Consider the following 17,303-nt stretch of genomic DNA (forward strand, 5'->3'; position numbering starts at 1 on the left):
TCGCCATTAATGGCTTCCTTGCTCTTGCATGTTTGCAGACAGACTTGCAAAGTCAGGGGACTCGCTGGAGACCATTAGCCGTATTCCAGACTCTAGATTGCTGTCTACCAATCGGGTTCGGTACTTGTTTTTCAGATATTTCATTCTGGAAAACGCTGCTTCGCACAAATAAGTGCTTCCGAAAAGAACGAGAATGTTCCTGGCCAGTTCTCGTAGTTGTGGGTATTCTACTGCTGATTTCCACGATGAATATATAAAGGGCAACATTTTGGTCAACATACCGACCCGGCTAAGGAAGGTTCTGTGGTGTTTGAGATTCTACACTTGCAGGAGTCTAGAGACCCCAGAGTCCAAATCGGCTTTCGGCGTCACCATACCGACCCGGCCGACAAAGATTCCGCGGCGTTGAGACCCCTTACTCGCTGGAGTCCAGAGACCCTACACCTGCACGGCCGCCATTACGTACACTTTAATATACACGTCCACGGCCGCCAAAGTCCTTGCCCACGGGCGTACGGCCGCAGGTTGCGCACAGCTGGTCTAGAGTGAAAAGCTGAGATGGTAGGAAGTCCCAAGACCATAAGTCATGTAAAGGGTCTGAAACTGAGTCCAACTCCTGAATCTGGACACACCATAACATATCATCACCTGCCCTGCAATGGCATGTTATTTGAAGTACCTGCTGGTCCAATCACCAACCAGTAACACCTTAAGTAAAGCACCAGAAGATGGTCTTCATTCTTACTTTTTATACAATAAAACATGCCTCTAAGACAAAAATACAGAAGGAGTTCATCTTGAAAAATTCTTTTTAAATTTAAAGGAAGTGAAGAGGTGCTTCACGTACCTTCTGCACAGCAGTGATGATCTCATTGTGAGCAAGAATCTCTGCCTCAAAGGCCTGGTGTTTCTGAAGCAGCTTCATTTTCACCTGAAGGTCATTCATATCCTTCTTTGAGTCTTCCTGGAGCTTCTGCAGTCTCTCAGAGATCCAGTCTTCTGCCTGCACACACATCATTGAGCCAATGTAAGACCGTATTAACTTTCTTGGCAAGCAGTTCTACTTTGTGAACACTATAACATCTATTTTGCTCTTTTTATGCTTAATTGATAAATCAGATCAACAGTATTTTTTAATCTTGATCTCCCTTGAAGTAGTCCACCTCACATTTTTCTCACAAATTGTCTATTCCTTACAGTATTCTGAAAATTCCGGAACACAGATACTCCATATTTATTTCATTACTAATTCATCAACTAATTTTACATGTTGTTTACTGATCTGATAGTTTCTATTATTTAGCAGACTGCATAAATACTACACTTGCTGACATTAATTGGTAAATTGCCCAAGTATTTTCCCCCCATTTGAGGGAAGTATATGTACTTCAGCCAAATCCCGATTGAACACGGCCAGCAGGAGGGCCTTGTTGAGCTCTTCTCTTCTCCAGGCTGACAGCTCCTCAATCCTCCTTCTGCGGTCCAGAATAGTCTTCAGCTTGTGTTGAATAGTTTTAGCACTGTCTATCTTCACACCCTCTCTCTTCAATCGATTAGCTTGGTCTTCAAAAGCAGCCACCTAAATGAATCATACAATTAGAAACAATTGCTGAGATGTTTAATATTGTGACGTGTTGCTGTGGTGAGGTGCATACAAGAAATCAATGAAAACCAGAGCAGATTTGGAGACTCTGACCCACCTTCTCTTCCTGAGAGTTCAGCAGCTTCTCAAAAGCCTCATGTCTCTTTATCAGCCTTTCAGTCTCATCTACTGAAGACCCCAGATCACTGCTCTTTAGCTGGATCTGAAAGTAAATTGTACTTCTTATAAGCATTTCTAGAAAATCTGTTCTTTTCGTGGTTTGGCAGCAGCATGTAAAGACAAAAAACATCTTCCATAAATCAAAAAGAGCAGACATGAAAACATTTACTAGGTTATTTCCTAATTTCTACAAGTAAAAAGCCCACCTCCCACAAGGGATTATACCCAGGATGTCAAAGCTTCAGCCCAGTCAAGCAAGTGACCTAACACATTTTGCATAGAAGATCTTTTATAATCATACATGAGGGAATCACGGTCATCTGTGAGGATAACAGTCCTACATACGGAGATCACGCTGGACCACACTACCTGCTGCCACAATTCTCTTACCTGGAACTGCATTAAGTGATGTCACCTAATCCCACACAAGTGACGTAATTGAGTGGACAGTATACAGAAGATATGTGGTGACTAAGGAGGGATGTTTTCATTGTACTGCCACAGGCTCAAGGCCAAGATAAGACTGACTCATAATACCTACTATAAAGCCAGTTGTTCCTCATGGAGGACTGAACTCAGGCTGTCATGCAATGCACAAGAGATGCAAAAGATCTAAGTGACTGAATGAGGAGGATATTCTGTTATCAAGGAGGACAGTGTTGCTCTTATTTGTGAAGGCAGTACGGTCATCCCATTGACATTGATTGCGGCACCCAAAAACATTTGTCCATCATTTCAGATTACATATTTCGGTTCTTCCTTAAATCAGACTGCTGCTGCAGTCTGCTAGCACTGCTAGTACAATCATTCCTGCTGAAAACCTTCTTCATCTCCTCTGCTCACAGAGAGTACAATAGACCCAAATGTGATGGTGGGGTTTCACGTCAGCACAGAAAACTTGAGTGTGCCTCAGGTTGTAAAGAGTAACTGGAGATGTTCTGCCTTGGGATGGAAAAAGGGTAGAGAGTAAGCAAGAGACAGGACCAAAAGGTGAATCGCAGTCAAAACAAATTACAGGGTCAAGACTAGGGAGCAAGTGATCTTTCAAATTAGTCCAATATGGAAATCAAACTTAAAGTCAAAAACAGCCCATCCAGAAGTCAAACACCAAAAGAAATTTAAAAGCACACACTAGAAATCTTTGAAGAAATGTCAACAATATTGGATGGTGTGCAAAGTGCGTCACCAGCATTTATTTCGTTGCACCTACAGCATCATCAAACACGGTGTCTGAGGCCATGCCTTTTCAGGACAGGCTGCTGTGTCAGAGTAACCACTGTCTGAAATGGTGGCAATCACTAAAAAAACAGGATGGTTTTGCTGGAAAAAATTCAAAACTAAATACATACCTATTGAAGAGAAACATTATTATCATATAATATTACACATCAATGCTTCAAACTTTAAACGTTAGACAAAAAAAATTCAGACGTGAGAATCAGTAGGCTTTGTGCGCTAGGAACCAAGTTACCCGAACTATTCTATAACACTTAAGTAATTATTCACCACTCAGATGCTGATTTTCCTGATCATAAAATTATGATAGCAATTGACGAGAAGACTTCATAATTGCAGAAGTATAGTATTTGAGAGATCCTCTAGGGTGCCTCTTTCTCTTGCATAATTTGGCTCAAAAACTAATCAGCACATTGTCATCTCGTAACAGGCTTAAGTTTCAAATTTGGTATTTTTCCATCCAGTCCTTTTAGCTCTAGACTGTTCTCAAGAAACTATAGCAGACAGACAGACACAGACACACACACACAGATCATCAAGATATTGATGCTTTCGGCATCAGGGAACCCTAAAACGTCAAGACCTGTCAATAACCGGAGATCAAAATTTTTGACGAATCTAAAGCTTTCGCTTTTCCACCATGGAAGATAGGTTATGGTGGGGGAGGGCACAAAGCAAAAAACAGAGACCCTGACAAAAATTTTTTAAATTGTATAATAAATGTAAATAACAAACACGCTCAGTACGAAAGCATAACCATGAATTGCTACAGGATGGCTGAAGCCATGTGCCTTAACACTAGAATCCCTGAATCCTACGATAAAATGCGTTATCCCAGCCCACCTTAAATTCCTTTGCACCTCTCTGTTATCGTCTTTTGTTTTGTAAATGTGTCGATCAGCAAAAGCAGCCTGCTATCCTCTCTCCCCCCACTGCTGGAGCTTATCTCGGGCAAAAAGTTCTCCCAGCTCAAGTCTGTTTATCTGAGTGTGAGCTGCCTGGTGTTGTATAGGGTAAATAATACATTATATCGTTATTTGGAACACATGCATTTCATGTGTGTTCCGTATCTACAACGATCTGGGTAAATGTAGGATGACATGAAATGCGAGGCAAAAAATGTTGAACACATACCTAAAACAGAAACTTTTTTTATGTTATATAGTACTAATGTCAAAATTTTGACATGAAGTGTATAAGAAGACTGAAGTCCAAATATCAAATAAACACTTTCACGAAAGCTGCACATATAACAAAACAAGTGCACTTTTATTCAAGAATATAACCAAAGAAAAAGAAATTGGGTTAGGGTGCAATGCTGACACGACCACTTGCGTGGTGCAGCAGTAAAAACCGCTGACTCATAATGAAGAGGTCATGGGTTCGATTCTGGGCCCTTACTACATTTACCGTTTTGAATAGTGAGCTGCTTTTATTGTTACTATTATAGAATAAAAACATACATTTGATTTGAGTCTGTAACAGCTGATGTAAATGTATGGTACTTGTAAAGGTTAGCATTTTTTTTTATTCAGTTTTATTCTCTCAGTCGTGTACACGCTCCCCCGATCTGACACAGCTATTTTCAAATAAAGATGTGCTATATCATGTGCTATATCAGAGGTGAACTCTGATGATGACATGGGTTCTACATCGAAGAAAGAGAGCAGAAGCCCTCCCCGCAAGAAAGGTCCACTCACATATAAGAACAACGCAGCTGCACCAGGCATAAAGGAGAAAGATGGATGCAGCAACAGGTTGGGCGTCATCCTGCCGGTCAATGTGCCACACACAACAAAACAGCATGGCTTACAGAGCTCGCCAAGGTATCGTGCAAAGTTCTGTTTGTGATTATGTTTTGTGATGGTCTTTATATGAAGAACATTTATATGGTACTTACAGTAGAAAAGCAATGCTATAACAGACACGAAGATTCAGGATATATGTACCTCAGTGTGCATTGCTCTTATAGAAAAGTATATTCTCAAAGTTGATGATTTGCATATATTCAAAGAGAATCATGAGCATATATGAAAATAGTCATTATATCCTGGTGCACGTTAGTAAGGGTTACAGTTAGTCTTAGACCATAAAGGAGTTCATTAAGAAACTGATTCTAGTATAAAAGGGTGGCCTGCCTGCTCTTTTACTTATTTTGTTTTTTGAGTTTCTGTGACTCAAAGACGTTGTGCTCTTTGAAGGAGGTGCGCTAACAAACAGCTAGAGAACACAGGTGCTGGGGCTTCTACCTGATATACATTAAACAAGTTTCTCTAAGTATTTAGGGCTTAATTATTGGAACACCATCGTCAAGCATATAGATATAAAGGAGCATTTAAGTTTATATGTCTGTGCCTCCTTATGAATAATAATAATAATAATAATCAAATTACAGAAGATTATATTAAACCAATTTTGAACTATGTAAGAATTCATTGTTAATGGCCTGTACCTTTATTTCAAGTAGTCAAGAGGCACCACACCAGGCTGTCTGCAAGCTTAGCCCTTATCAGTGATGCTGCACACTGCCGCCTAACTGGCGCAGCTGTCTATTATGTTAGCCTTAAGAGATGCTAGTGCAGCGAGTAAACATTAATTGAATTATTAATTAAGCAGTCCAGTTTTCACAGGTGGGTTCTACTGAGTCCATAGTAGTGGTGAGGACCAATTAACCAAAGGCCCTCAATCTTTAACAGCGTAGGATTAGGGAGGAGTGATTAGGTGGTGCTCATCCCTCTAGGTGGCAAATATGTCCTTTGAGCCAAAGGGACTTTAATGAAGAAACAGACAGCAAAGGGTAAATTGTTATGAGAAACTCTATGATGGCAGGATATTGTTATGAGAAAGTCTGCAACACCTGGTAATTGTTATGAGAAAAGGTGCTGAGCGAGTTCATTATTATTAGAAACCCTATAAAGCAGATGATGCAAAATTGTGTGAAGCAGGGATATTTTGTGATAAGAATTGTAATAAATTTGAAGCTCATGGAATGCTCGGGGCTCAGTATATTTGAATTGGGACCATGTGTGCATCACGTAATAAAGCTTGATTCTGCTGCCTGTCCCGAGACTCTGAGTGCCGTCTTTGGGGCTGAGGGTGCCCGTGCCTGCCTGCTTCAACAGTCCATACCTCTAATGACTGGTTTTCAGTATTATCAGCTGTGGGAGATGGCCGGCTGTTCATCCCGGCCAATACCCCCAGGCCGCTAGATGGAGACCTCCCTGTAGCATGGGAGTACCCCAAAGACCAGCAGGGAATCATGGACAATGGAGTTTTTATTCCCAACCCTGCTGGACACCGTGGGGCCCACCAGAGGACGCTGCAGGGAGGCTCAAGGACTTATACGTGCCCTATAACCCGGAAGTAGGTCTGATCACATGACCAGAAGGAACAACGTGCTTCCGGGAAGAAGAAAAGGACTTTTAATCTGCCCCGGAAGTGATAACAAGCCATGGACTGCAGGGTTGGAACCACTTCCGGGTCAGGGACTATAAAGGACTGGGGGAAACCCCAGACGAGTGAGCTGAGCTGGGTGGAAGGGTGGCAACGCGTCTGGGAGAGGAGGATTGGTGATTGATTACTGATTTATTGCATGAGTAGTGTGGAGTGGAGGGTGCTTTGTGCATGTTGTTATTATAAAAATAAAAAGTCTTGGACTTTTACCTGGTGTTTGGCGTGGTACCTGAGGGTTCAAGGGAGCAATAGCGCCCCCTACTGTTACACAGCCTTTGTTTTTCTATTATCTTTTTTATGAATAGTCTCCTCCTGTTTGCTACTACTGTTATTATATTAATTATCCTCCTGTACAACAAATCCCATTATTTACTGGGCACATCCAGCCACACAGGTGAACATTTCAAGAGGTACAGTTTACTTTAGCATATTATCAATGATAATTTCATATTTACATTTTCCACATTATTGTATTAAGGGGGGGAGCGGCACGGTGGCGCAGTGGGTAGCGCTGCTGCCTCGCAGTTGGGAGACCTGGGGACCCGGGTTCGCTTCTCGGGTCCTCCCTGCGTGGAGTTTGCATGTTCTCCCCGTGTCTGCGTGGGTTTCCTCCGGGCGCTCCGGTTTCCTCCCACAGTCCAAAGACATGCTGGTTAGGTGGATTGGCGATTCTAAATTGTCCCTAGTGTGTGCTTGGTGTGTGGGTGTGTTTGTGTGTGTCCTGCGGTGGGTTGGCACCCTGCCCGGGATTGGTTCCTGCCTTGTGCCCTGTGTTGGCGGGGATTGGCTCCAGCAGACCCCCGTGACCCTGTGTTCGGATTCAGCGGGTTGGAAACTGGATGGATGGATGTATTAAAGGGTGAATTCTACTAAACTGACTGCAGTGTGTCATGAAGATCTGGGCTATAAAACGCAGCATCAGACTACATCATTCTCCTGAAGTTAGTTCGTCATTCTGAGGTACGTAAGTGGTCTTCCCTAGTTCACGGTTGGCCACCCCCAATTACAGACAAATCTCAGTAGTTCATCATGTTCACTTGCCTTTATGCACTTCTGGTTTATCCATAATCAGCCTTGTGCTGCTACCTCATTAACTCTCCCCAAGGTCTTGAGGGCCATTTAGTTTTTCCTAAAGTCAATAGATTCTTAAGCAATTAACTTACTCTGAGACACTTCTGGACTTCATTTTTTTCCATGGCAATTACAGGGGCTCAAGCTTTTCTTCCCCTCTAGGGTCAGTTTTAAACTTCATTACTATCTGATGTAATAAACTCTTCTCAATCAATACCTACTGCCATTCAGTAGTGACGACTCCCATGGTAACAACAACACTTCTCTCTGTAGCACATTTTCATACACAGAATGAAGCTCAAAGTGCTTTACAAGATGTCAAGAAAAGACAAACAAGTTAAATAAGGCAAAAATAAATAATATTGAATAAGTAATGCAAAATAAGTCAATGCGAGCTTACATAACATAGATAAATAATTAGTAGAAAAGTAGAGTCCTTGTATATACACTCACCGGCCACTTTATTAGGTACACCTGTTCAACTGCTTGTTAACACAAATATCCAATCAGTCAATAACACGGTAGAAACTCAATGAAGTTAGGCCTGTAGACATTGTCAAGATGACCTGCTGAAGTTCAAACTGAGCATCAGAATGGGGAAGAAAGGTGATTTAAGGGACTTTGAACGTGGCATGGTTGCTGGTGCTGGATAGACTGATCTGAGTACTTCAGAAACTGCTGATCTACTGAGATTTACATGCACAACCATCTCCAGGGTTTATAGAGAACAGTCAAAAAAAGGGAAAATATTCAGTGAGTATTCTCTGGGTGAAAAAGCCTTGTTGATGGAAGAGGTCAGAGTAAAATGGCCAGACTGGATTGAGTTGATAGAAAGGCAACAGTAACTCAAATAACCACTTGTTACAACCAAGATATGCAGAAGAGCATCTCTGAACACAACATGTTGAACCTACAGCAGAAGGAGACCACACCGGGTGTCACTCCTGTCAGCTAAGAACAGGCAACAGAGTCTACAATTCACAATTCAGAGGCTAACCAAAATTGAACAACACAAGATTGGAAAAACATTGCCTGGTCTAATGAGTCTCGATTTCAGCTGCAACGTTTGGGTGGTAGGGTCAGAATTTGATGTCAACATGAAAGCATGGATCCATCCTGTCTTGTATCAACAGTAAAGGCTGATGCTGGTGGTGTAATGGTTTGGGGGATATTTTCTTAGCACACTCGGGGGCCCCTTACAGCCAATTGAGCATTGTTTAAATGTCACAGCCTACCCAAGTATTGTTGCTGACCATGTCCATTCCCTTTATGACTGCAGTGTACCCATCTTCTGATGGCTGCTTCCAGCAGGGTAACGTGCCATATCACAAAGCTCAAATCAACTCCAACTGGTTTCCTGAACATGACAATGAGTTCACTGTACTCAAATGGCATCCACAGTCACCAGATCTCAATCTAATAGAGGATGTTTGGGAGGTGGTGGTACTGGAGATTCACACCATGGATGTGCAGCTGACAAATCTGCATGACGCTAATCATGTCAATGTGGACCAAAATCTCTGAGAAATGTTTCCAGCACCTTGTCGAATCAATGTCACGAAATATTACAGGAAAAGAGGGTCCAACCCCATACTTAATAAAGTGACCGGGGAGTGTAATATTGTATTTTAAGCCTCTTAAGATGAGTACAATAATATCATGAGATGGCAAGGAGGACAGAAAAACAAAATATTTGATAACACTGGTATATCAAGATATCTTTCCTTAACTATTCTTTTCAGTTTCCTTGCACAATCAGAACACTTTACCTCCTGTGAGTTCAGCACTTTTTCCATGTTGCCAATGTCTCTGTAGAAGGTGTGCTCCAGAAAGACTCCCTCCAGCCACTGCTGCTTCATCTCCCAGTGCTTATGAAGATTACTCCACACATCCTGGAGTGCTACCAGTTTCTCTCTGACCTAAAACCAGAGAATACATGAAATGGAACCATCTGAAATGAAAGTTCTTCTATTTAGTACTTGGCATGGTCTTCCAAGGCAGTGATGAACATTTCATGTTTCAGCTTACAGGGTGCATACTTTGGAGGGCTGCTTTTTTGTACTATACAGGTAAGTGATATTCTTTATAAACCATGAGTGGTGTCCAAAAGAAACTTGTCTTTCTAAATTGGTGGAAGTCTTCCCTCTGAGAAGCATTTTAGATTAGGCCTCTTACCTAGGCGGTTATATTTTAATATCCATTAAAGATCCAAAGTTGCTACAAAATCAAGCACCTAATTGAGGTCACCTGATAGATATCCACATTAAGCTGGGACAGCAGATCTCCATGCAATGCATTAGCCAGTCCAAAAGTATTGCATCAGCTACTGTAAGCACTGCCTTATTACACACTTTAGTCTTATTTTTCTATCTCATTTACTTTATACTGCTCCTCAATATCCCCTCTCAACTAAACTACTAACAAAATTATCTTTCGGAACATTCGCCAGTGTTTAGTATCAAATCACACCTCTGTGGCTCCAGAAACATCCTGTCGCGCAAGCTCTTCTCCAATAGCAATGATTTGCTTGTAAGTCAGTTCACGGCTATCCATCTCAGATTTGAGCTCCTGGTGTTGCTTCAGTCTCAAACTGCTAGTGGACATGTCACGGATGGATTCGTCTGCTTTCATTCCATGAAGTACCTCCATCGACCATAATGTAAGGTCATTGGCCTAGGAAAGATCAATTAAAGAAAAGGAGAAAGCAAATACCATTAAAAGAATAGTCCACCCAAAAAATATAATGTATCTGTTACTTACCCCCATGTTGTTTGCATTTATGGTCAAGAAAAATTTAATTTCGTTAATTTTGTGTTTTTATTGTTGTATTATGTGTGTGGAGTATCAGTACGCAGGACAACTCTGAAATAACTGCTGCTGAGTCCTCCATATTTGAGTCAGAAAGAGAGGGGTTCTGAGCAGTGGATCAATGACTTTGTGTAAGTATCATTTTTATTGACTTTCTGGTTTATTGGATTTAGTTTGCTTCTGTCTTTGGATATTGCTGTCAGAATGTGAATTGGGACTAGTTCACCTTGGGTTTCCTTTTTAGTGCTTTATTTTTGCCCTTTTGTTATTTTATTATATTAAATATCTTAATTTATAAATATTCTTTGTGATGCATATCTCTACAAGACAGAGTTTCATGGTTTTGCTTTCCCTTGTGAGACATTTTGAAATATTTTGCCATAGTTTAACCTTTAAAACCCAGATACCCATTTTTGGGCCTGTGAAGGTCGAAGCCTACTGATAGTAGCTGGGGACTGGCTGACTTTGCTCGAATTCTGGTTTGGCTGGGAAAGGTCCTCTCTGCTCAGTAAATCATTTTTGGAGGCCTCACACCCTTTTTGCCATATCAGAGATTCCATATCACAACACTAACATTGTTTAATGTTGTGAGGGGTGACCACCGTCATTACACAGACAGAATGCTCTTGCAATGGAAGGACAGGGGGAGACAGCTTCTTTAGGGCACTACCTACCCCAGAACACTAGATGACTGCAAAACCATCCTGGGATCCTCGGATGGGTGCCCACAAGGCATGTTGTGTATTGTGGGACAGCCCTGTTGGGTCCTTTGGGGGCTGCCAGGGGGAGCTGTGGGATCTGAACGTACCTTGGGACTGCCGCTTCATGTCACCAGAAGCACTCCCAGATGCTAGATAAAAGGAGCTGTCTGCCTCTCATTGACGACTCAGAGTCGGGAAGCAACAGGCAACACTCAGCAGAGAAGAGAAGGAGGAAGAATTAGTGATTTACTTTGATTGTAATTGTGGCCAATGGTTGGAAAGATGTCTGTGGAAAGGTGCTTTGGAGGTAACAAAAGTCCTTTATTTGATTCACATATTATGTGCTGTATTTCTGCGTCTGTGGTTTGGGGCTATCTGGTGCCCCCTTGTGGTTACAACGTATTCCTCTCTACATTTTTGAAACAGTCTCACAACATTCTGTTAATCATACCAACACTGAGATATGCAATGACTCATTCCTCTTCTTAGATCTCATCTCTAACTCTTTCAGTAAGTCTTCATTCCCAGCTCAGACTTAATAGTCCCTCTCAGCTTTCTCTAAAACATAATAATAATTCTTTTCATTTATATATATAATGAGTTCCTCCTCTTCTCAGATTTGCTCTTAAACCATTCAGTACATTCCTCTTATTATTTTTCAATCTTTTAGCCAATTTTGTCAATCCTCCTCCTCTTAGGCCTTCTCTACAACCTAATGACTTACTTCCATGGTGAGGTCTAGAGTAATGTGATTCTATTCTTGTGCTTTAAAATGTTAAGGCGGACAATTGTTATGTTATTATAATTGTATCCTTTTAACTGTTAGTTGTTTTATTTTGTTTTGCACTTGAACTTCCTGCGGTGGGCTGGCGCCCTGCCTGGGGATTTGTTCCTGCCTTGCGCCCTGTGTTGGCTGGGATTGGCTCCAGCAGACCCCCATGACCCTGTATTAGGATATAGCAGGTTGGATAATGACTGACTTACTGACTGACTTGAACTTCTGATCTCTGTAACAGTTTAGCAACCACATGATGTTCTGACTCGGTAGAAGTCAGAGAAAATTTTTAATCAAAGGGGTCATAAGATGAAGCAAAGTAAAAATATGTGCAAGGGTTGATAGTAGAAAGGGAAATAAAAAAAAATCTTTCACACAAATCAGAAAACACTAAACAAAAATCAAAAGTTGTTAGTCAAAAGTTGCAGCAAAACAGTGTTAAGGGAAAGAAACAGAAAATTGTCCATGAAATATTAAATTGATCCAAACTTGGATGAGAAAGAAATGCCTTTGGTGACCCTTTTAATTGGTTGCACTGATGATGTCACACAACACGCACTCCAAGGGAATCTTGGGAACTCCCCTAGGCAACGGCTGACATAAGATTTGCCTAACGGTGGCACTCACAATAATCCACTGTGACATAACAGAAGATGGTAAAAAAAATGTCTTTCAGGAATGAAAACAGTAAGAAATATATGCCAAAATTTAATTTCTTGAGGTCAAAAACACCAGGTTCGATTCAAAGAGGTCAAAAAACACTCTTTATTAGGCAGAAAGAGTTAATAAAATACACCAGTCATAACACATGAAAGAAGAAGTGGTAGTCGAGACAGCAGACATAAGACTAAAGTAGCAAAAAATGATATTGCCTCTGTAAAAGGGCCATCTAGCAAGATGAAAAGGTCAGACCTTCAAATGGTAAAATGGTCATTTTTTGGACTCCAACCATTGGTTATCTTTGGGCATGCACACCTTGTGAACATGTGCCTTTGTAGTCTGTCAAAATGACATTGGACATAGAGGGGCTAAGGGGGTGTTCACCCTGGCCTTGACAAGCTTTAAAAAGTCAGATATAAGCAGAAAGAGACATTGAAGAACCAGGAAGGTGAATGAGAAGAAGGAAGAACCAAGATGATGCAGCAATGTAACTTTTAGACCTTGGCCAGCATCGTTTATGACAGCTACTGAAATAACCAGGCTGGATTATTGGTGATTTGACAGACCCTTTTACTTGCTTTCACTTTTTGGCACATCAAGACTATTTAAGAATGTTAAAGACTATAATGACTAGATAAAAGTTCATTGCCTGCTCTCCTTGCTTCCATGTAATATTTGCTCTAACCTGCTGTCTGTGTTATAAACAAATTAAGAGAAGATGTTCCCTAATAGGGAATATGAAGCACAGTAGCAGTCAGTTCTGGGTGTAAAATAGATCTATTAGCCCCAGTTGCAAGTACATTGCAGCTACAGGCTGTGTCTCCTTCCAGGCCGGATAGGAGAACAAGAGCTGGCCACTGGGCATATCTGTGGGTCTACACAATAAAGTTAGAATAGAGTTAAACCAAAATCCATCCATGATATAACATTAAGTCATCCCTTTTTAGTTTTAGTCTCCAGCCATTCTTCTAATCTTGAAGAATCTTCATCTACACATACTGCCACCTTCCCTAAGTAATTATCTGAATCCTCAAAAGCACTGAACCACATTAATACCTCAACTGAAAATCAATCACAACTTTTTGTGATCCTAATTTCTTACTGAGTCTCTCCTTCTCCTGGTTATCACCTCCAACGTGGAGACACACATCCCTTTGGCCATTCTCCTTTAATGCACATCTGCTCTTTAGCTGCCAATCACCACCTCTTTTTGATCACAGTTTCGGACTGAGTTACTGCTTGCACTTGTCGTTGTCTCTGGAAGATGTCTGCACCTCCCCGTGATCATGTCATTCTCCTGTGGTATTCTCCATTATATAATCAGAGCTAAAGATTAATCATAAGCGTTTTTCTCACCTTGTTAAAGAAACGAAAGCGCGATTTGGCCCGCTCTAATTCCTCTCGTCTGTTCTCTACTTGCACTCGCAGGTCCTCCCAGGTTTCCACCACCCTCTGCTGTATTTCCTGAAGGTCAGTGGCCTGATCAGGGGTACAGAGGCCTATAATTGGATCTGTTGAGTCCAGGAGCTCTTGAAGCTAGAAAAACATTAAAAGTGTGGCTATGGATATGGTACACTAGCAACAATGCTGTTTTTAAATAAGAGAATATTTTTTTTATAAACTTTCATTTATAATATCTTCCCAAATGTTTTGTCGATCACAAATATCTGTTTCAAAAATTGTCTAAAATGTACCCAGCTTGTGTGTGATGTTATCAAGCCCCTGCATCACTAGGCCACATATTTTGGGAATATACACTTAAAATATTTTGGGAGAAAATGTTTGGATATCTTCAGGCAACATTTGAACTAAATTCAAACTTTTGAACGCATTAACAGCAAGATTTTGTGTTCTACCAGATGGGACTAACGTGAGTGCTACGAGATATCACTCGTAATGTCCTATATCATGCTATTAGCACGTGAACTGGAAGACTCCCAAATCACCTTCTATAATAATTTAGTGGGAAAGTGATGTTCTACATTAACTAGAACAGGAAAAAAATCAGACTCTCCTTAAGATGATCTGTTCATAACGTATTCAAAATGTGACAAGAACTCATTAATATAAGTCTAAAGTAAGCATTCCAAGGCCATGCTAAACTTTTTTATTCTACTTGATACTTTGTAATACTAGGGGGCTCTGTCCCCTTCTCGCTTCGCTCGCCCACCCTCGGGTTTGGTTTACTGGATATACAATTTAAAGAGATTGTTATTTTCATGGGAATTGTTACATATGCATTATTTTCACTTTTACTTTATAACTTTTGTAAAAACAATACTTGTCCTTTATTTCCGGCCCCGGGCGTGGTTAAAGCTTTCTCACAGGACATATAATGCTGCTCGTGTTGTGAAGGGGGGGCAGCTGAACGCATGCTAAGGAGATGCCAACGGATCATCTGTTGTCTTTCTGCTGTTGTCGAGCTGCGTGATCTTTTTGTCGCGCTGAACATCGATCATTTAAAAGCCTGTACAGCAGCTGTCCTTTTGCCACTTTGTGTCTCTGCTGCTCACATTGTGAGATTTGGGGGGGGGACTGAATGCACGCTAAGAAGAAGCAGTCACATCATCTGCTGGCTTCCTGCTGCTGCTGCTGGCAAGCTGTGTGTTATGTTTGTTGTTTCTCATTGTTTTAAGAGCTGGGAGCACATGAAGTGTGTCTGCCAAAAGAATTCCAAACAAATGCTAGGTTAGATGTCTGTGAACTTGTTTTAAATGTTGTCTCACTGTCCTGCCTCGCGTGACATTAAAGTGTCTCTCGCGGGACGTCAAATTGTCTTCCGAGAAGATCACGTCTTGTCTCCCTAGTCTCCTTCTGAGGATTTTTTTTTTATAATAGAGAGATATAAACAATATTTTATACAGGGCTGCCTTTTCTTCTTTTTGGGTGGGGGCTCAATATCAGCTTTATTTTTATTTTAAAGTCTACTGTTGTATTAATTATGTTAATCTTATTAGTTTGATCGTAAGGTTTTGGTTCTCTACCAAAAGGGAAAACGCATCATGTGTAGACCTCACAGTTTTACTGATCTTCAGAACTATAAAGGTCAACGCATCGATATTAGCTTGATGGTTGAAGGGAAAGTTTTTAAATGTCAGATTGGAATAAAAGTTTGTTTTCTGTGGAGAATGCTGCTTCCATAGTTAGGGGCTATCAGGGTCTTGGGGTACTTACGCCTGTTTTTGCATTTACTGTATGTTGATTTTTGCTTTGCGCCCTCCCCCACCATAACCTGTTGTCTATGGAGAGGAGCGAAAGCTTCAGCAAAAATTTTGTTCTCCTGTTTCTGACGGATGTCTGTGTTTAGGGTCCCCTGATAGCAACCAAATCATGCAAGAGAAAGAGGCACTTTAGATGAACTGTGAAATTAATTTTTAAATAATATCTAGAGAGTTATGGCAAATACCGCAATTCTGCAATTAATTATAAACTCGTCTCATCAGTTGTTATCCATCCATCCATTCTCTTCCGCTTATCCGAGGTCGGGTCGCAGGGGCAGCAACTTGAGCAGAGATGCCCAGACTTCCCTCTCCCCGGCCACTTCTTCTAGCTCTTCCGGGAGAATCCCGAGGCGTTCCCAGGCCAGCCGGGAGACATAGTCCCTCCAGCGTGTCCTGGGTCTTCCCTGGGGCCTCCTCCCGGTTGGACGTGCCCAGAACACCTCACCAGGGAGGCGTCCAGGAGGCATCCTGATCAGATGCCCGAGCCACCTCATCTGACTCCTCTCGATGCGGAGGAGCAGCGGCTCTACTCTGAGCCCCTCCCGGATGACTGAGCTTCTCACACTATCTTTAAGGGAGAGCCCAGACACCCTGCGGAGGAAACTCATTTCAGCCACTTGTATTCGCGATCTCGTTCTTTCGGTCACTACCCAAAGCTCATGACCATAGGTGAGGGTAGGAACATAGATCGACCGGTAAATTGAGAGCTTTGCCTTACGGCTCAGCTCCTTTTTCACCACAACAGACCGATGCAGTGCCCGCATTACTGAGGACGCCGCACCGATCCGCCTGTCGATCTCACGCTCCATTCTTCCCTCACTCGTGAACAGTTGTTATCGTAATGACTTATTTTATGATCTGAAAGATCAGCATCAGAGTGGTAAATAATTACTGAAATGTTATAGAATAGTTTGGGTAACTTGGTTCCTAAGGAGCAAACCCTACTGACGCTCAGGTCTAAGTTTTTTCTTGTTTCAAAAGTTTATTTTTTCTGTCTTTTGCATAGTTATTGGTTTGGAATTTGCTGTACCATGCCTGCCAGTAACATTCACAAATGCTGCACAGTTGCCCAGTAGGAGTACCAGACATGTGGCCATGATGTCAGAGGTGTCGTTTTATACAGCATAGAAATATTTGGTGATCTCAGCTTCCTCATCTCAATATTGACATGATAAGAGAAGAATTTACTGTTTTTTTAAAAATAAAAATAAACTGTAGCGAAATCAGTAGGAAAAATTGACTGTGTAATAAATTCAGTGTTTAGCACTAAAAAGAGTTGTGTTTATAAATCAAAGAGAATCCCATAATAATCAGATTTAGTAAGAAGAAAGCTAAAAACAACTTAGTGTGGGAAAAGCAAACCCAGGATATGGAAGAGGTACAGAATAATGAGGAACAAAAGGAAAAATTAAAGAATTAATAGCATCTGAAAAGACACCCTGAAGAATTTTTTTTGACTTTGTTTAGCAACTAATAAACTTAACTCTTGGCAGTCAAGAATACCAACATAATAATGGCAGCAGCACACAATCATTATTTGGCTGGCCAGACCACAACAGAGGCCTTTCAAACCTCAGCCTTGTTGAGACTTTAAATGGCTCAATGGCCTCACTTGA

The 17,303-nt window shown here is 41.4% G+C and overlaps 1 protein-coding gene across 1 annotated transcript in view; it reads right to left on the bottom strand.

The window, feature by feature from the left end:
• Positions 1-17,303, bottom strand: part of sptbn5 (spectrin, beta, non-erythrocytic 5) — a 153,835-nt gene that overhangs the window by 52,067 nt on the left and 84,465 nt on the right. The window contains exons 33-38 of the mRNA XM_051919747.1: positions 13,823-14,002; positions 9,992-10,195; positions 9,292-9,441; positions 1,701-1,805; positions 1,388-1,579; positions 848-1,003 (exon numbers count right to left, since the gene is read on the bottom strand). Of these exons, the coding sequence (XP_051775707.1) occupies positions 848-1,003; positions 1,388-1,579; positions 1,701-1,805; positions 9,292-9,441; positions 9,992-10,195; positions 13,823-14,002 (987 nt within the window). The remainder of the gene's footprint in view (positions 1-847; positions 1,004-1,387; positions 1,580-1,700; positions 1,806-9,291; positions 9,442-9,991; positions 10,196-13,822; positions 14,003-17,303) is intronic.

Source organism: Erpetoichthys calabaricus, chromosome 16, assembly GCF_900747795.2.
Source record: "Erpetoichthys calabaricus chromosome 16, fErpCal1.3, whole genome shotgun sequence".
In the NCBI taxonomy this organism is placed as follows: domain Eukaryota; kingdom Metazoa; phylum Chordata; class Cladistia; order Polypteriformes; family Polypteridae; genus Erpetoichthys; species Erpetoichthys calabaricus.